Below are 21017 nucleotides of genomic sequence, written 5' to 3' on the forward strand. Positions count from 1 at the left end.
GATGATAGATGAAGCAAAAATCTGGGGCATACCCACTTGCTTTTCCTATGACCTCGTTGGTTCCAGGCATTCGTTACACCGACTTCTTGAACATGCACTGACGTCGACCCCTCAAATCAGAGGCAAGTCAAGGATTTCAGGAAGTGAAAAATGCTATGATAATAAGTAATCTGGTTAGGCATGAGTACCCTTTGATGAAGTGAATGATCACACATGAATTATGATGATTTATGGCACTAAGGTCATATGACATCTAATGCAATGTACACATTAGCTTTTTTTATACATCAGGTCAACCAGTGTTATTATACATTACAGTGCTGCTGGGTTCTAGGACTCTTTCCTATAAAAGTCACACCCACTAAAAACTCGTAGTTGATTGGTTGGTTCGCTACCTGTCGCAATTGGCGAACCACACATTTCTTCTTCTTTTTTTTGTCAGTTTGCCTTGTCACAAAGAACAGCGTAGTGCCCCACACTGTTTGTTCATTACACACAAACAATTTCCTAGACATCCTGCTAATCATCCCAGTTCTCTGTTATGGATCCTTTGCAACTGTTCCTCGGTTTCCTGCACCATTTCTCTGTAAGTCTTGGAAACCTTTCAATGACTCCTCCTCCTCCTCCTCCTCCACTTTTTCACTTCATTAATACTTTCCATATTCACGCTCCATCTCACACTAACACTTAATGTAAACAGAAAATATCATTACGCCACTGTAAGCAGACAAGTATGTAAAGTACGTGCGTCTCATAACTGAAAGACATCTTGTGAAGAAGTGCAGTGAGTGAGTGAGTGGGCGCCTCCTTCTTAGATGACTTCCGAACCAGGAACTGTGTGGTAACCAGAATGCCTGGTGGAGGGCTCACTGTAATCGCCAGATCCTTGGTCTTCCGCTAGGAGGTCGTTCTGGTCGTCTTTGACTCTCCAGAAGACGATGGGCAGTGCCTTTCCGTTGTTTGGCCTGGGGAAAGAAGGACTTCACAGTTTAACAGTTCCTAAAAATGAATGCAGTCCTGCATGATAGAAAAATCATTATTATTATTATTATTATTATTATTATTATTATTATTATTATTATTATTATTATTATTCAGAAGATGAACCTCTATTGATATGGAACAAGCCTTCAGGGGGGGGGCACTGACTTGGAATTCAGCTTCCCAAGAATATGGTGTTCGTTTGAAAGAAGTTGCTGACGATAAAAGAAATACAGAAAGAAGAGATCAGTTACAAGAAATTAAAAAAAAAAAGATAAATAAATAAATCAATAGATAAACAGATAAACAAATTGATAAAATGCAAGGTGAACTGTTTTAGGTTAGTAATGTATTGCATCATATTTGCATCTTCGGTAAGGAGTGACAGAACACAAAAGACTGGATCACTGCAAATGTTCCTACAAGCCTTGGAAATGTATTTTCAGAAAAAAAAATATATCGTCGATTTGCAAGTTTTGGATCATTGTTTTTAACCAATGAAGAGAAATAAAAGGAGAAAGAAGTTCAAGGCCTATCTGTGGAGTTCATGCCATCTTTTTTTTGCCGTACACAGTACACTGTGAAAAGAGGGAATGCAATCAATGAAAGACTGGATACTCCTGTGTTTCCTTTCATCTTCATTTGTGGATCACAAATTATGAATTTAATAGAGTGACGCTATGTTACGCAACCTAGGTTTTCATGAGTGTGTTCGAAGCAGGAGAAAAGGAAATCAATATCAAGTCTGTGACTGTTAAAATAACAAGGCCAAAATAATTCTCCCAAAAGCAATGGTTAATGATTAATGTACAGCCTCTTGTACCTCTCTCAACAATAACTACAAAGCTCTGAAAGTGTTTACCTTCCCTCTCTGACTGCTTGAAACAGGAATCTTTTACTAATCAAAAGGAAAACCTATAAGCCCATGAAATTTCGTATTGAGCAGAGCTACTACTGTTCCTGTATGACTCCGGTTTCCCCTCTACCTTCAAGAAAGTTGCAATGAACAGATTTCAACTGGAAAGTGTACAAAAAAAATTATACTCTATCATTTACATCTCAAAAAGTGGAAAATCATTTTCAAGAATGTAAATTCACCCTAATGACCAGCTTTTTTGTGCAAGATTGTAAATTACAAAGCCTTCCTATATTCAATACTTTCCGGACCGATCATCTAAATTGTCTATAGTACAACCACTTGGGGAGCCTCAGGAGAAGAATTAGATTCTATATTTCATTGGCTGTACGTTTTACGTCAGATGGTGCAACAGGCATTTCTGCCAGGAAATAAGAATCAGTAGCCTAGATCTGAAAGAGATGCGAGAAGGAAGAACGAAGAGCGGGTTCTCACTGCAGAGGAAATAATCATTCAACAAGGCCAAACGGAAAAGAAAATACTTACTTGACCAATTTAACAGTAAGGACTACACAGCATCCCAGGAGTATCACCATGAAGATGCCTACGCTGATTCCAGCCCACTTCCAGGAGTCTGATGAGGTATCTATTTGCTTGGAATTAATCTTCGAAGTTTCAGAGGTTAAACTTTCATTGTCATCAGGGAGTAGTGATTTAGTCATTGAAGAAGACTGTGGTGTTGATTTGCTGATTTCTTCTTGCGTTAAAACTGGAATAGTTGGAACTTCATCGCTGACATGTTTATTGAGGAAAACTAAAGATGGGTCATCTGGACCAAGGCTGTTTGTGATGTAGCCACGCCAGTGCACTTGCTTCCCTGCTACAGTTACATTTTGCATGGCCACAGCACCATTGGAGGTTGCTATGATGCTCAGTGCTTCCGATGAATCAATACGAACATTAGAAAGGAATAGAACCCCATCCTTCACTACAATAGCTCTCTTTGCCAAAGTACCAATGGAAACATCCTTCATCCGAAGCATTCCCTCCACTGTTATCCCTGCCGTTGATATATCGTCAATGGTGCAACCAGCAATAACTCCCTCTGTTTTCACACTGATGCCAAGAGGAAGAATCTTTTCTACTGTGGTATTAGACATGACCATTCGGCTGGAAGCCACGAGGCCTTCAACTTTCACAAGGTGTGAGTTATTGAAGAGACCAGTGTATCCATACCAGTGCACTCCGGCAATCCACTCGACGCGTGTGTTTTCTAAATCTAAGTCTCTCAGCTTGCGGTTAGGTGCGAGGAAGTCTACACTACAGGATGTAAGAGTCACGTCATGAACACCAGCTGTGATGTTCTGGAAGTGGACCTCTTTAGCTTCAAGCCAAGTCTCACAGTCATTCTCATTATCAACTGTGGTTGCTGTCACTACTTTCATCAAGATGAGCTGTTGTAAGAAAATATACATGAGACCATACAATCCTCTGTGACACAATGAAAGTTAAAATTTCTCCATTATTTTGAGTTACAAAACCAGTATATAAATTATAAAAATTAAACGTTCACCAAAAAATCTAGACTGGAAGGACTAATCAGATTTTCTTCCAGCATTAAACTATACTCACTCAAAGGACCCACTTATTCACTGACCTTTTCTATACAGGATGGATAAAGTGTTACAAAGGATGCCCCTCGTACAACAGCTCGGTGGCTCTGCTGAGCACCCACCAGATCAACAACCACTGATGCCTACAAGAATCAGAAGAAAGCGTGAACTGCTAATCTCAGTTGTCTAAAACTAAAGCTTTATCATACACAACAAACAGTTTATGTATTTTTGGAACCAAACTTTTTATACAAGGAAGATTTGACATGGAATTTCATCTGGTTATTACTCCCTGTTTTCTGATTTCCAGCATCCGGTTTTGTATAAAAAACTCATAAAAAATATCACTGATTTGCTTCTTTGATACAAAGGCAATAATTATGAACATTATTTCAAGTGAAACTCGGAGAATCAACAAATTAGTAAAAGCATTATGCATGCACATTTTTTGTAGGGTGAATTTTATACTGATCTCTCTAACAGAAAATGAAGGGAAAGGGCACTTACATCATTAACGTGTGAGAAATCGCAGACTTTGATAAATAACGGGACAGTAGTACAATAAGGGGAGAGGTGGATTGCAGAGATTGTGAGATTAGATGTCATATCTGGAAGTGGCGGAGGATTACGAACATGAATCATCAGTCCCGATGCCATATTTTCTGAGCCATTGATGAACACCTTGAAAGAAAGAGAATGACGCTCATTTAAAATTTATATACTTGCAGAATGCTATAGAAAGAAGAGTTAATATTCTGCATATAGATATGATACAGTTATCAACTACTAACATATAAGTGAGCAAGCATAGCTGATGAATGTTTCTTGAAAAGTCACTGCTTACCTGGTCCCTTGTGGCAACTGATATGGTCCTATAGGAGGACACAAATGACACCATGTTGTATAGCTCCACAGAGGCCCCTTCCTCAATGAAGATGGCTCCCTCATTGATAGCAATGGCCACGAGGTCTTTAAGAATCAGTTTGCCTCTCTTGACAACCACACTCTCTCTTTCCATTGTAGAAAATTTCACCTTTGACAGCTCAGTTGTGGCATCTGCATGATCAATGGTAAGGGCACCTCGCCGTAACTGCAAAAAGGTAGAGTAAAATTACTCTCAGAACTACATCTCAAATAAGGGAACACTCTTCAAATTATTATAACTCAGCACATGAAGTTTTGTGTGTGACGATTATAAATTTAGGTGTTTCGTTGTAACAGTACTCTCCTGGCAAAAGTATCAACTTTGGGTAAGAATTCTCTTAAAGTTATTCACAGATGGTCTTTATAATTTCAGAACCGTTGCTAAAACTTTAGTCTCGCCATTAGCTTTCAGTAACAACCCAGGAAGAAAGCATATTAACAAGCTTTAATAAAAATACCACATAAATCTGCTTTAGTGTGTCTAAAGAAGACGTTTGTACACCATAAAAATCATTTAAGCAAATTAATTAGATGACAGAGATCAGTGTTCGTAATCTTATCATAACAGCTTACCCTCTGAGTAACAAGAATGCCCTCAGCTGTAACAGGAGCCTGCAGAGTTACATTTATTATGCTTCCAACCACCATGCCTGTCCATTGACTTCCAGTACCTGCTATATTAACGCTGTCCATTGTGACAACTGTAACATTATGCACATTGAAAGCTTGTAGGGTGCCATCATGAAGTCTTTTCACAGTACTGTTTGCAACAGTCACATTAGAAATGTATCTGCTAGAGATGACTTCCAGCCTTGAATCTAAAACTGACAGTGACATATTACAGTCTTCTTCTAAAGGTTCCCCTCCACTGGAGGAAGTGCTTTCATCCGTGTGGTTGCCTTCGGTGGCAAAATGCGGAAGAGTTCCGTTGACGGACTGCAGTCGTAGCTCTAATTCACAACTTGTCGACAGAACTTGCAAAGACTTGACATTCTTAATCTGGACAAGATGGTAACCCTCAATGTTGTGTGCGTTAAGCTCAATGCTCTGTAAGGAAGGAATAAAATTGAATGCATATTCCTCAGCACGTTAGTGATATTACTGGAAGATATAAAAAGATATGTATAAATGGCAGCACTTCCTAAGATAACTGGTGCTCATCACTCATGAGAAAAACTAAGGCAATAATTGATTGAATAGATGTGCAATGCACACAGAGATTAAAATCAGACAGCATAAAAGAAGTGCAATGTGAGAATGTCTCCCAAAGTCATTTCCAATATTCTGGCTTCCTTGAACAATATCTGATAACCTACATGAGTTGGACAACGTTAACATTACAACAGCCTGACATATAATTAGTTGCCATTGAGAAATTACCTCATTAACACTGCTGAAATCGCATAGGAGAGTCGTATGGTTGGAAGAGCATCCTTCCCTTTCTTGATCTACTTGTACTTTAGAGATGTTTTTCGGTACCACAAAGTCATCCACAAACTTAAGGTAAGAGGAGGAGAGATCCAAAGGAGCGCCATTGACTGTTACATTCTTGATAGATATCCTTTCCCTGTCTGGTAGAATGATGCAGTTAGCGAAGGCTGATACGACTGTGACATTTGACAGTGAAAGGAAAGCACTGGGGCTACTGACGACAATGGCAGATGCCTCCAGAAGGCCTATAGTGACGTTGTTCAGAGATGCGGCACCATTGGCGATTTTTAGACCATTTGTCGCAATGTGGGAGATGGTGCTGTTAGATACTGCCATCTCTTTGGCTTTAAAAACGATGCCATCGGGTGTCACTAAACCAAGGTGACTGCTGATAACGAGCCAGTTGTCTTTAGCTTCAACATGGCTGATGCGCTCCACTGTCGTATTCTGAATGGTTCCTCTGTAACCCTCCCAACTCAAAGCCTCAATGGACTTGATAGTAGAATTTATGGCCATGAAGTCCCTCTGGAAAGCCAGGTTTATCGTATTCACTTGTGTGTTGATTATGGTCAGGTCCTTCACACCGTGGGAAATCGAATCTGCTTGGGAGTTGTAGATACGCAGCCATGTTCGACACCTCTTCCGGTATATGGTGTAATAGTCTTCCTAGGAAATTAATTTGTGATTAGTAAATTGTAAATTTGTACTGTGTGACTGGAACCAGCTATGAACGATGTACGAAAATTATTTATCAAAGGATAAAGTAGATACATTTTCCTTGATACCAGTATCAATTAAATTGACTTCGGTTTTATCCTTTATGTCTTTTCCTCCAGAGAGGAAATTCTGGACAAGGCGGTACTTTGTTCATTTCCAGGGAAGCTGCTAGTCGAATGAATCATTTGCTAAACCTGAGACTATAAACAAAAGAATAACAAAATTTAATTTCAGGTTATCTGAACTTTGAAAACTAAACAGTAAGAGTTCTCTCCAAGCTTAAAACAAAATCTGTAATGTAATCCAAATGAATGAGAGACTAAATCCCAGTGAGATGTGTATCAAATCAAATGGACAGCGGAGATGGACTCGATACTTACCTCGGAGGGGAGGGTGGTCACCAGTCCGGCATCGAAGACCTGTATCCACGAGATGCAGGTTGGGTAGACGTGCAGAGTCTTGGCCTTGTGGATCTCGACCTCAAGCTGACCTGAAGGAAGGGTCAACCCTGCTGGCACTACAACAACCTGAAAGGATCGGGGAACAGTTTTCGTAAAAAGGAACTTTTTTTTGCGTATGGTTTTCCATCTGTGTCACAATCGTCAACACTTGTAAGATTTTCACGAGTTGCAGAAAAGTGCTCCATTTATATGACACAGTATCGTAACTTCAGGGGTTCCATGACACTAAAATTTTGAGGATTTTGGTCATACAGGTCGTTATTGGAATATGAAATTTAGGCCAAAGGCCAAGCGCTGGGACCTATGAGGTTATTCAGCGCTGAAAATAATGTTGAATCAGTTGTTAGGAGAGGGTTAAGGAAAGCAAGATGGAAGAAGAGAATATGAACGGAGGTACAGCAGAAGAAATGAATGGGGTTGCAGACTGTGGGCCGGAGGGACGTTGCAAAGAACCTTAAGTAATGCCCACAGTGTACCGCGTGAGGCGCACTGACAGCTCTACCCCCCCTACGGGGACATATATCGTTACTGTACTTTATAAACAGACGTGAAAATTGTCTTCTTGATATTGTGACAATGATAACAGGAGACCATTTTAAACTTCCATGTTATCTTTGTAGGAGCAGTGAACAAGAATAAAGCTGCCGAGAAAACTGCCCAGTTTCCGAAAAGTATTTATTCTTCTCTAATAACATTAATAGTAATAGTTTTTAATAATTAATAGCAATAATGGGAGAGTGCTTAAGTTTTATTCATTTTGCAACTTTTTACGTTTTCCCCAGCACATTAACTGGTGAAATTGAAATTACCCAGTAAGAATCATACTGTTCAAGGGCTATGAATAGTTAATTATTCAAGTAACTTTTATAATATATATATGTGTGTGTGTATGTATATATATATATATATACTGTATATATATATATATATATATATATATATATATATATATATATATATATATATATATATGTATATATATATATATGTATATATATATATATATATATATATATATATATATATATATAATTATAAAAGTTACATGTATATCTAGAACAAACAGGAGGACAAAAAGGAGGTGATGCATATTCAACTTCATTTCCAGCCAACGTTTCAAAGCTAAAATTAATACATAGGACTCAGTAAAATTATTAATGTTAAAATATAGATATTAAAACAGAAACATATAAGTTAAACCAACCTGGCGCCTCAAGAAGAGAAAACTGAGTGACCAAGAAGGGCACCAAAAGGACGAAGAGACATCTTAAGCTATTAATAGAGGGGCAGAAGAAGAGTGACTATTCAAAGATGGAACCAGTTGTTTGATGGTTAATGACTCGAGGATATGGAGAGAGGTTTCATCAGCAGCTTACTCAAAAATTTCAAAATCGTCATAGGAAATAAAAGATTTACATTGTTTGGAATGTTCCTTTATGCTAGAAAACTCCTTCTTACTCAAAGTACACCCTGTTCTATGGCTAACGCCATGATGAGAGTCGACTCGCACTTCCAGCATTCTTTTGGTGGGTCCGACGTAAGTCCCGAGATTACAGCTCGGGCAAGCATACTTGCAGACGACCAAAGAACGCATAAGGTTGGGAACAGTGTCTTTAAATCTAAAAAGAGATCCAATTGTTCTTGGATTCCTGAGAACGAACTTGGGATTGAGCCAGTAAAAGTATTTATTTAAAATCTGCCTTAACGTAGTTAAAAATTTCTCATCATTCGTAAAAGGCAAAGAAATAAAAGGCCTATTTTGGCCTCTTATAATGCACCTAGTTGTAAGTTAGCAAAATTTTTGGTACCACTATTACAACCGTTTTCAGAAAATGAGCGTACCAGTGTTTTCCGAAGAGATTGTTGCTCAGGACCTCGATCCGTATATGTTGTCTCGCTTTTCACTAATGTACCGTTGAGGGCAACGATACAAATTCTTTTAGATAAGATATTTATACAGCCAGGTTTTATCTATCAAGGTTTTGATAGAGAGGATTTTGAAAAACTTTTAAATATGGATGTGCCGGACATAGACTTTTTATTCAGTGGAAAGCATTACAAGCAAATCAATGGTGTTGCTATGGGATCTCCGATGGGTCCAGTTCTGGCAAACTTTTGTATGTCATTTGGAGGAAATGCTCTTTAGCCACTCTTCATCCTAATTTCGCTCCTTATATTATAAACGGTATGTTGATGATACTTTTCTACTTTTTCATGGTAAAGGTGCTGCTGAACAATTTTTAGAATTCGTTAACAATCTCCATCCTAGTATTGCATTTACCACTGAACATGAAAACAATGAGTGCCTTCCTCTCCTAGACGTGTTAATCACGAGATTCAACCAGCACTTATCAACTTCCGGAAGCAAACGTATATTGGTCTTGGTTCAAATTTTTATAGTTCATGCTTTTACAATTTTAAGCCGATCAATATTGTTATGTTGTTGCAAAAAGCCTTTTCTCTCTCTCTCTCTTCAGACTGGCTCTCTTTTCATAATGAGGTTGAGTTCCTTAGAAAATATTTTCAGAATAACTGCTACCCCAAACTTTTATTTGAGAAATATCTAAAAAAAAATTTGGATAGTAAATTCCAGCCAAAAATTCCTGCACCTACAGTAAATAAACCTGATTTTTATGTTTCTTTGCCTTTTACGAATGATGAGAAATTTTTAACTACGTTAAGGCAGATTTTAAATAAATACTTTTACTGTCTCAATCCCAAGTTCGTTCTCAGGAATCCAAGAACAATTGGATCTCTTTTTAGATTTAAGACACTGTTCCCAACCTTATGCGTTCTTTTGGTCGTCTGTAAGTATACTTGCCCGAGCTGTAATCTCAGGGGACTTACGTCAGGACCCACCAAAGAATGCCGAAAATACAGTCGACTCTCTCTAGTCGTGGCGTTAGCCATAGAACAGTACTTTTGAGTAAAGAAGGAGTTTTTCTAACATGGGGAACATTCCAACCAATGTAAATCTTTTATGTCCTATGACCATTCTGAAATCTTAGAGCAAGCTGCTGATGAAACCTCCCATATCCTCGAGTCGTTAACCATCAAACAACTGGTTCCATCTTTGAACAGCCAGTCTTCATCTGCCCCTCTGTTTAATGCTTAAAACAAGAGGTTTCTTCGTCCTTTTTGGTGCCCTTCTTGGTCACTCAGTTTTCTTTTCTCTGAGGCGTTAGTTGGTTTTAACTTTTATGTTTCTGTTTTAATATCTATATTTTAACATTAATAATTTCACTGAGTCCTATGTATTAATTTTAATTACTGTTATTTCTGTATTTTAGCCCCCGATGGTGAAGCCATGCTTTCAAACGTTAGCTGGAAACAAAGTTAAATATACATCACCTCCTTTTCGTTCTCCTGATATTATATATATATATATATATATATATATATATATATATATATATATATATATATATATATGTGTTTTTCTCTTCCACAAATCTCCACTCATCTTTAGCCAGCCTCCTTCTCACAGCTCTAGACCTTCCATTCATAGCAGCACAGATCATGAGACCTATACATAAGTCATACTTTTGTTGTACGTAGTTTCAGTTTGTTTGATTCCCAACTCTCGTTGAGACTACCCACTGTTGCTTGAGTTGCACCTTTATGGTCTTTCACTCATTGCCCAACTCGAGAGAACCTGCAGATATCCTGGGGCCTAAATATTTGTCGTCCGAGATTCCGTAACGGATAACAGATGGCTTTGTTGTACGAGCACTTCTGATTAGCGAGATAAAGTTGCAAGCTACGCGTCCTAACCCCTGTCTACAACCCATCCCCTGATTTCTTCCCACCCCATCCCCTTGAAGCCCCTCAAAAATACACAAACAAATACATAAAACATAGGAAAATATCTACTAGAGCAAGAAACGCCCTGAAGCCTGAGGATGTTGTGCAACTGGAACCTCAAAAGTTCGAGCGAATTTTCAATAAATTACTACCCCTAAAGCAATTTTCCTTCTACTTTTAATAATTTGTTTACATTTTAACCTATTCATTTATTAATTTCTTGAATTTATCATTGTTTTCTAATAACTGATCTCTTCTTTCTGTATATCCTATTATCTTCTGTAGCTTCTTTCAAATGAGCACAATATTCTCAAGAAGTTTCACTTTCAAGTCAATGGCCCCTATAGACTTGTACCATATGAATAGGGTTTATCTTCTGAATAATTAATAGTAATAACTAATGCAAAGTTCGTTGACCAAGGAAGAGTTAGATGGATATTATCTGGTCAAATATCGTCTTGGATAGATTGTGACAAATTAGTGATTCAGAGTTGACAGTCCAGAGGCCTTGGTTCTGTTATCTTTGTTATCAATCTGGGTAACTGTCTCCACTGATACCTTTTAGGGCCGGTCAGCTGATTAACACCGAGTCTTAGTTGTTCTCATTCGTATATGATTGCTTTTCTCATTTTTTCCCAAGCACTCTTTGTTTTAAACTGGGTGGGATCACCACAGTCGTCTAAGTACCATTTACATAATTTACTGTTTATGTCAACATAGGGATAATGGTGGATTTTAATACAATATATCTCCCTACCCCAGCTGACACCTTCTTTCGCTAATGAGTCTAATTTTTGTTTCCTCACTTAGCAGGAGAGAATGCTGCCGATAACACCACTAGGCCCTTAAATACATAGATACATACATTTACACACACACACACACACACACACACACACACACACACACACATATATATATATATATATATATATATATATATATATATATATATATATATATATATATATATATATATATGCTCCTTTTCCGATATCATAATAATAGCCGCCATTCTGTCGAGTAGGCACATCGTTACGAATTATGCCAACATGTGATAAAGTGTATCTTGCAGGAGGAAAGCCCATGTGAATAAGTTAGTAAGTGAATGACCGGATGTATGCGAAGTGATAGTAATCCGGGACACTGGGAAACCAGTGGCGATGGTGGGAATAAATTGGTGACAAAATCTCGAGTCTCCAGTTTTCTTACCGCTGTGCAACCAGAGGCTGGTCGTTTTCTTTTTAGTTCGAAAATCAAAGCACAGGTTTTGCAGAGGGCCTGCGTAACTAAGGGTAAAACTGGACGACGAGAGTTCAGAAGTCATTCTGTCATTTTTTCTCCCATATTGAAAGCGAGCCGTGCACTTTTGATAGCACACTGACCTATCAGTTACACCCTATACCATCCTAGGGTGCTATGTCTTCCCAAACCCTTGCTAGAACACCAATCAAGCCTAGAGTGTCCTATCTTTCCAACTGGTCCCAGGGCACTGTGTTCCGCCCACATCACCCCAGGGCGCTTGCCTTGTCCTTCCTGGCCTCTCCTAGCATTATCAGGTCAGAGGGCTTCCCAACTCAGATCAAAATAGACACGGGTCTCTCTTCCAGCTTTACAAGACGGAGTTCTTTTGCACCACAACAAGTGCACCTCCAACCCTTTTACAGATAAGACAATGCACGTATTTTGATTTCGTACTTATCATTCCATTCAAGGTCAACAGGTAGGAGAGGTAGAGTTGACTGTGATTCACCATTGCGTCATTGTAGGATTCTGTAAGTTAGCCTCACCTGTGTTACTGTCAGTCTTAGTACGAATAGGGCGTCTTTCGATTATAATTGTTAGAAGTTGGATGAATTTAGTTAATACTTTAGCAAAGCTAGCTTAGTATTCTGTTAATCATCAGTATTTATACCCATACAATATAATTATAATAATTTATACGTATATAAATTTTACATGCATGTCTACATTCACACAGTTGTCAGGGTTCAAACCTAAGTAATGAGGACACAGTAATTCCGAGTCCACATGTGCAGTAAATCATTTTAGTACATGTATTTAACATACAAGTGTCAGTACACAAATATTGTCGTAGTTATAAACACTGCGTGTGTATGTATATGAAAATCAATTTCTGTTTCATGTGTGCGTAAGCCACATTCTTATAACAAAGCCCCTCCTTTCCCTACTCCTTAGTACTAACACGTACTCATCCAAGGTCAACGGAGCTACAGCTTCAGTTTGATTCAGTTGCCCGAAATGATGACGAACGTGCTTTGACAAAGCGTTAGAATAAAAAAGAAAAAACAAATTATCATGAAAGGACACTCACTCACGCGCGCGCACACACACACACACACACACACACACACACACTGATGTAGGATCGATATATCTTCTCAGCATAGTAGAGACTCTGTGAGGGAGGTCAACGAACTCTACGACGCAGAAGTAGCTACGCAATATACGCAATGTAGGAGTTCGCAGTACGGCTTAGAACTGCGTTCTGCATTTCTCGTCCTCTTGACTGGAACGACCTGAGGGCGGAGTTCATTCAATGAAAGAGACGAGATTTAATGGCGCGCAAGATGGAGATCGCGCTACAGGACGAGTTTGGATAACGCAATATGTGAGCTACGCAATTCGACAAACGCGTTTACTGCGTATGAGGCAGCTAGTGTGTGTGTGTGTGAGAGAGAGAGAGAGAGAGAGAGAGAGAGAGAGAGAGAGAGAGAGGAGAGGATCTTATTCAGTGACAGGAATCCTTCCAGTTCCTTATCTCTTCTGAGTTTACCTTCAGCTGATATGATTACAGAGATGAAGATTTATATATAATAATAATAATTATTCTTCATAATACATTTCTTTCTTCCCGATGACTTTACCCCAGGAGAGGGATGGCTCTAGGCTAGAGAGTACTAATATTAATTTTCTGGTTTTCAGCTAGTACTATGGGAAGGGGGTTGCTATATATACGAGTATATATATATATATATATATATATATATATATATATATATATATATATATATATATATATATATATATATATTTTATATATATATATAAATATATATATATATATATATATATATATACTGTGTATATATAGATATATATATATATATATATATATATATATAATATGTATGTATGTATGTATGTATGTATGTATGTATGTATGTATGTACATATATACATACATTTATATATGTGTGTGTTTGATCACAGTGGTTTGATGGCGCTTTCCGATACTGGTGATCAAAGGGCATTTTGGAGCAAGAAATATTTCTTCAGAAAGAAAAAGCCAATCTCCCGTCAAAAATTGAAAACTTATACAGACAAATCGTCCACTCAGAAATGTCCCATTCATTTAATTCTGTTGTCACTAAGATGGAAAGCGGTGGTTGACTTACGTGGACCTATTCAAAACATATGATGCAATGCTATTATGTGGAGGTGACGAGATCTATGGTAAAGAAAATATGTTGGAAAGCATTTATATATTTATATGGCAAAAAGTAGCATGTATGCATGTGTGACAATATGTCGGCAGGCGAGTGACTAGTTTGGGCGTAAAAATGGGTTCTGAAAAGGGGATATGTTGGACTTCATGGTTCTTTAATGTCTCTACGGGTGGAATGGCAAGAAAAGTCAAACAAAAAGACAACAGATGAATGTTGTGAGACGAAAAGGGTCATGAGTTGAAGATAGGAAAGGGAATTGCAAAGATTAGTGCAATGTCTAAAGGTAGAGGAAGAACAGGTAGTGAAGTGTGAATACTGGATAATTGTCACTGTAATATATGTAACACATAAGAGAAATTAAAAGTGTGAGGAAATCTGGAGAAGATATGTAGAACTGGCAGGAAGCACAAGTTTGTGTGAGGTCAAAGTGAATAGTGCAGGGTGTCTGATGTGCTCTTGATGGACCTTCTATGTAGGTGTATGAAACGACCAATGTTTTGGAGTTTCCTGCACGTATGTGTTAGGGGAAAAATTATATATATATATATATATATATATATATATATATATATATATATATATATATATATATATACATATACTGTATATGTATATATATATATATATATATATATATATATATATATATATATATATATATATATATATATATATATATATATATATATATATAAATATACCTGGTGTTTTGAAATTAGAGCCCCCTCCACAGAACAAATGGAAAGTTATGAAGTTTTCTGCTATAGCCTGTCTCCAAGTACATTATTTTAAGTTTCTATTAAGCTATTTTCATTTTACATTTCTTGTATTTTTCAGACTGAGTGATGGAGTTAGATACAGCCATGGCTAACGACTCGGAGGAAATCAGATGGATTGACAGATCTGAACTATAACCTTCAGAGACCAGAGATGCTGGTGAATCCTTCATTTCACGTTCCTGGAAAAGCTAAATGCATTAAAAGAGATGAATCCTTTGTTAAAAGAAACTGGAACAAAAATCCATATGACTGTCATCGCAAAAAGAGTGAGAATCTTGGTAGGCCTGAAGTCCTTTCTCAGGAGTCAAAAGACATCATAGCTGAGGCAGTGGGTAGACCAAGAAAGTCTTTACGTAAATTGGTGGCTTGAACTAGAAACAAAAGGGGAAAGAAGAGAAGTTATAGTGCTGTATATCATGAGTTGAAAAAATCTGGTATCAAGCCATTTCATGTTATCAGCAAGCCCAACATCACTCAGGAACAGAGAGAAGACCGTGGATGGTTTTGTGGTTCATTTCTTAAAGATTGGGATGAAGCTGGCTTTCTCCATGTTGCCGCATCAGATGAATTCTTCATTTACACAGTCAGGAAGCCAAATCATAAAAATGACATCATTTGGGCTGCAAAGTTGGAAGATACCAGCGATGACGTGCGCTATCACCAAGTTGTGAAATTTCCTGAATGTTTGGGAATTTTTCTCTGTTTCACATCCAAACGGTTAATGTGGATCATCAAAGAAAAGGACAGTCATGGAATGGCGAATACTTCAGAGAAACTGTTCTTACTGGTGGAGTATTTCCTTTCCTCAAAGGCCCTGAAAATGTGTTATCTGTTGAAGAAGTCACATTTTTGCATGATAAAGCACCATGTTTCAAGGCTCTTCAGACACAGGAGCTGCTTGAAACAGTGGTATCGATTTCTTCTCATCAGTGAATTTCCAGGTAGCTCCCTGACCTTAATGTGTGTGAAAACATTGGCAGCATCTTAAAGGATCGTGTTGAAGCACGCACAGTGAACTATGATGGTATACCAAGCCTCAACGACCTGCGAAGAGAGGTGACCGAAGTGCTCTGGGAAATGGAGTTTGAGTCTCAGCTTTTTTGCGATTTGCTGAAATCATACCCCTCAAGAATGCAGGCTGTGGTACAGGCAGATGGGGGCCACACAAAATATTAAATACCGAGAGAGAAACTTAAGTAAATACCTGTTCTGAATTACTTTTGTTTTTGTCCATATCAATTTTTAGTTTATGCTGTAGAAGGGGGCCTCTAATTTCAAAACACCCTGTATATATATATATATATATATATATATATATATATATATATATATATATATATATATATATATATATATATATAGCTGTACCTAAGGGCAAAATGGTCCTCATATGTAACTTTTCACAAGGAATTTTGTACTGCTGTATGTAATTACAGTCTGCATGGATGTCTCCTTCCAGGTCAGACTTTAAAGAGTTTCCTATTTGAAGCTGAATCTGTAAAATCATGAGTACAGTGAATGTAGACATTATAACTTTGGATAAAATTTGGCTTGCATACCTGGCAACGAACCTCAAAAAACCATGTGTCCCATGTTTTCATATAGGTTTTGTGTCTGTATTTGCTGCCATATTCAGAAACCATTTTTCAAAGTGGGAACTGAAATAGATACTGCAGGTTTTCGATGAGACAGCACCTTACAATTTTCAGATGAATAGGCATTTTCAGTTCTCAAATAGTTTTCTACGATCATAAGCATTAAACGATAAAATACATAAAAAAAAATAATTTCCACTTTCACTTGATATTTAAATAGGCATGAAATGGGTATATACAGTATATGTCATGTAAACACTGACAGCATTAAATATACTGTTCATATTGAATATATCTCCACAGCTTAGACTGCTGTGAAAGTTGCGGAAAACCAGTTCTATTTTGACACGAAAAAGATAACATTTCACGAGGAATCCAATGATGCTTTATTAATTCCAATATGTTTTCATTAGGGAAAGTTTTGAGCCATTTATAGCAACTTCTCAGTCTGAGCAATGCCGGACATTCTGCTAGTATATACTGTATATTATATATATATATATATATATATATATATATATATATATATATATATATATATATATATATAAACGTGATCACTTTACAATTATTCCGTGTACTGATACATTTAATAACAGGCTTCCTAGGACTGTCTGTCCTAATTGGCCACCAGACGATGAGGATAGAAAGTCCTTTTAAAAACTTGTAACTTTTTTTAATACAAAGCTCCGTTAGATACCATCCTGTTTAAATGAGGTCCTGTTATTAATTGTATATATGTATATATATTATGGGAAGATGTGTGAGGGTAAAGTACATCTAATAAAATATCAGCATATTAATCATGCATATTTAACTATTTTTTTACCACCCTAAAATGTGAACGTGTATTTCATAATTTCAGTGTATTTCGTTCTTTCTTTCTTTCCTTCCCAGATATAAGGGAAGAAGACACCAGATCCTAATCGCAGCGACCCAAAGAGAAGAAGACATTTTACCTGGCTTGTTTCCGTATAATTGCAGATGGGTCCCAGACTGGGTTTCCAGTTGCAGTAGGAGCTGTTTTTCGACACCCAAATTTCTCCCGGGGTCGAACCGGCCATGGTGCTGACTTCGAACTCAGGCAGAATTGGGATGTCCTCCTGCTGGCTCCAAGCACAGGGGAGACGATGGGCCGTCGCAAAGAACACCAACACAGCTGTCCAACAAGCATTGCCTCGCGCATTCCCCGCCATATTGCCCAGAAACATCCTGTGAACGGAAAGAAGAGAAATTTCTCGTTAGTTCTTCATTCTCTGAGCTCTGTTGTACACAAGTCCGCCTTAAAACTTATTCCAACTAAGTTATGACCGAGGGCAGATGCAGACAGTCCTACAGACAAAGGAACTGCCTTTAGTCTACTTGAAACATATGTCACATATGTTGTATAATGTCCTATACCGTTCTAAGCTTTTGCAAGTTCCCAATAGACTATAGTTCCCTATAAACCAGCTAATCAATCCACAGAATTTATAAGAGATGTGTACCTGTTGATGGCTCTCCTTTATTTCCTCCCACACACTCACACACGCCCATACACTCTACACAGACAGTGGCACTGGTCCAGAGAGCACTGGGACCTTTACAAAGGAAGCAAGTCGCCTATCAGCCGTTATCGGCGCGATTTGGTAAATATCTGATTAGAACAGGCTGTTGTCAACTCATTTCATTTAGTGGTCTCGTAAACTTTTAAATCGTGGTTAATGGGAATGGTCTGGGTTATTGGTGCTAACGAAGAAAGTCTGATTACCGATATGTGTGTGTATATATATATATATATATATATATATATATATATATATATATATATATATATATATATATATATATATATATATATATATATATAAAATGAACCCTTTGTGCAGAAAACTCCACACCATACCATCAGCTGCTGCATGTGCCCGAAAAGAAGCCTCATCAGCAGCTGGCTCGACTCCTTAAAAATTAAGCCACTCCTTATCTCCTGCACTCAATATTTTCCTTTATGATTACAGTATTGTTATTATTATTACTACGAGCTAGATTGTAAATTTTGAAAGTCTCTGTTGAAAACTTTCTTCAGTCTATGCAACCTAGATGATGTGGTCAGGAATTAGCCACAAATAGGAAATGAAGTTAATGGAGTTGTTATTTATCTTGGACCATACCCATAAGATATGAAAACAGACAAGGCCCACCCAAATTCTGCTCAATGTATGACCATATACGAGTCAAAAGCAGGAATAGATTTGCAATTTCCCCAGCTGAAAAGATAGGGGGAAAGGGGGGAGGGGTTCACCATTCTGAAAGAAAAATTGCCATGCTGAATTTACTTCTTGTGGAGTGCATCCCCAGCTGGTTTATCTGTAGCAACTCTTCAGTCACAATCTTGTGAAAAGGAAAGTCAGATATCCATGCAATCTGTCTGAATTAAGTTAGACGCTGGAAAGATGATAGCTGGCAGTTTTGACGGGTAAAACCATCCCTGGCTTGCTTATATTAGTCGCGGAAATGTGAAATAAGTAAATAAATGTAATGACTTCGAGAGTACTACTTACGAGTCAGTGAGAGTGTGCAACACTGCCTACTACAGATTAAAGAAAACAGTAGTGCTTCTGTGCATAAAGTAACCTGGTCCTCGACAAATTTAGCACTCTTCAATAAATCAGTGAGAAGAGGGTGCTGTTTATTACGTGGTTGGTTGGTCGAGTGGTTTAAGAAAATAGACAGGACACAGAGAGCAGGATTTCAACTGAAGGCGCACAGGGGCAAAATATACCCAGTTCAGCTTCACTGCACTGGCGGAGAAGGGTCCACCGGATTACCTATCCTACCTCGTTGTGGGTCTAGAATCATCCCCTGGAGTGAGTTTAATTGTTGGAGTTGAGGATCTATAAACATCGCCTGGAAAGTGAGTGTAACTGTTGGAGTTATGGATCTATAAAACATCCCCTGGGGAAGCTAGTTTAATTATTGGACTTTAGGGTCTAGAAACATCCCCTGGGTAGTGAGTTTGATTATTGGAGACGCCCACATGTGATTTCTTTGCGAAAGTAAAGAAAGGAAATTTAGGAAATTAGCAGTGGGGGAAAAGTTAGCAAAAGTTCAAGAAAGGAGGCAAACAAAGTATGAGTAAAGAAATAAAGTAAACTTTAAAAAACTAGATGCGATACATCAATTTAAAAAAAAAAAGAGACTCATACTGATTTCAGATATGAAAATTGAACATTCATCTGCTTGAACTACCTCAGTAAACCGAATAAACAGTCACTTCTGTTTGAAAAGAAAGGTTTTGGGTCAAAGGACACCTAGAACTTAGATAAGAAAATCCAGGTAAGTATATCTTAGTTTAACCAGACCACTGAGCTGGTTAACAGCTCTCCTAGGGCTGGCCCGAAGGATTAGGCTTATTTTTACGTGGCTAAGAACCTACTGGTTACCTAGCAACGGGACCTACAGCTTATTGTGGAATCGGAACCACATTATGATGAGAAATGAATTTCTATCACCAGGAATAAATTCCTCTAATTCTTCTTTGGCAGCTCGAAGAGTCGAACGCTGGGCCAACAGCGTGCCAGTCGAAAGCTCTACCACTCCTCCAAAGAGGAACTAGAAAATCCAGAAAATGAAGAAGGAGAGAATGTAAAAGTATAGGGCAGACCCTACTATTTCTGTGATAAATAGTGTATTTGGAAGTTTGGGGATGGGAGACACTCATTAGTCTTCCCTCTGAAATGTATTTTTCCTAACATTGACTGGAGTATTTATTTCAGTAGTACTGACTATTGGGTTATCTCAAGTGAGAAGAGAAGCAATGTTCTTCTCCAGTCTCGGGCTCTGCCATACCCTCTGTCCCATGGCACTCCTTTTTCTTACTTATCCTTTTTAAGACTTCTTGGTTGTTATTAGTTATCCAGTCTTTTGTTCCCATTCATTTCTTCAGTACATCATAATATCTCTTTCTTCCCTTCATTTTGCTGAGGATGGCTCCAGAAATAAACACACACAACAGTCACTGCCACATTCACATCTTTTGAATCATGGATGAACCCCTGGAGCAGAAAACTTCCAGAATATTATCTTTTCCATACACTGAACCCTCCTTCACGCATTGTACCACCATGCACCTCCGTTGTGCATGGACACTCACACTCCCTGGACATATGGCCTTTTCTTTCCTTTCCTTTCCTTATGCTGTTTTCATGCCCTGATTTTTATCCTGCACCTTTTTAGATCTTCCTCTCCTCCCACCTTAATACTTCATCCTACATTCTTCCAACATGACTGAGCCATCCCAAACCACTCTGATCTCACCTGTCACCCACAGTACATATGTCAACATTTCTCACCTTTTCAAATCTACCTACACCACGTTACTACACAAATGGATAATTTCTCTAGCTT

At 38.0% G+C, this 21017-nt stretch overlaps 1 protein-coding gene across 7 annotated transcripts in view; it reads right to left on the bottom strand.

Moving 5' to 3' along the window:
• Window positions 1–419: 419 nt before the first annotated feature.
• The window catches only part of LOC136836564 (uncharacterized), an 88957-nt gene continuing 68359 nt past the window's right edge, over window positions 420–21017 (bottom strand). For 6 of the 7 annotated variants that reach the window (XM_067101006.1, XM_067101005.1, XM_067101007.1 and 3 more), the window contains exons 3-11: window positions 17591–17843; window positions 6903–7049; window positions 5755–6471; window positions 4948–5421; window positions 4295–4540; window positions 3958–4131; window positions 3495–3593; window positions 2384–3291; window positions 420–965 (exon numbers count right to left, since the gene is read on the bottom strand). In XM_067101006.1, coding sequence (XP_066957107.1) covers window positions 812–965; window positions 2384–3291; window positions 3495–3593; window positions 3958–4131; window positions 4295–4540; window positions 4948–5421; window positions 5755–6471; window positions 6903–7049; window positions 17591–17843 — 3172 coding nt within the window. In that variant the 3' untranslated portion in view covers window positions 420–811. Of the gene's footprint in view, window positions 966–2383; window positions 3292–3494; window positions 3594–3957; window positions 4132–4294; window positions 4541–4947; window positions 5422–5754; window positions 6472–6902; window positions 7050–17590; window positions 17844–18118; window positions 18257–21017 lie in introns of those variants that run through there. The other variant, XM_067101011.1, reaches the window with a different exon arrangement.

This window comes from Macrobrachium rosenbergii, chromosome 56 (assembly GCF_040412425.1).
Source record: "Macrobrachium rosenbergii isolate ZJJX-2024 chromosome 56, ASM4041242v1, whole genome shotgun sequence".
NCBI lineage: Eukaryota > Metazoa > Arthropoda > Malacostraca > Decapoda > Palaemonidae > Macrobrachium > Macrobrachium rosenbergii.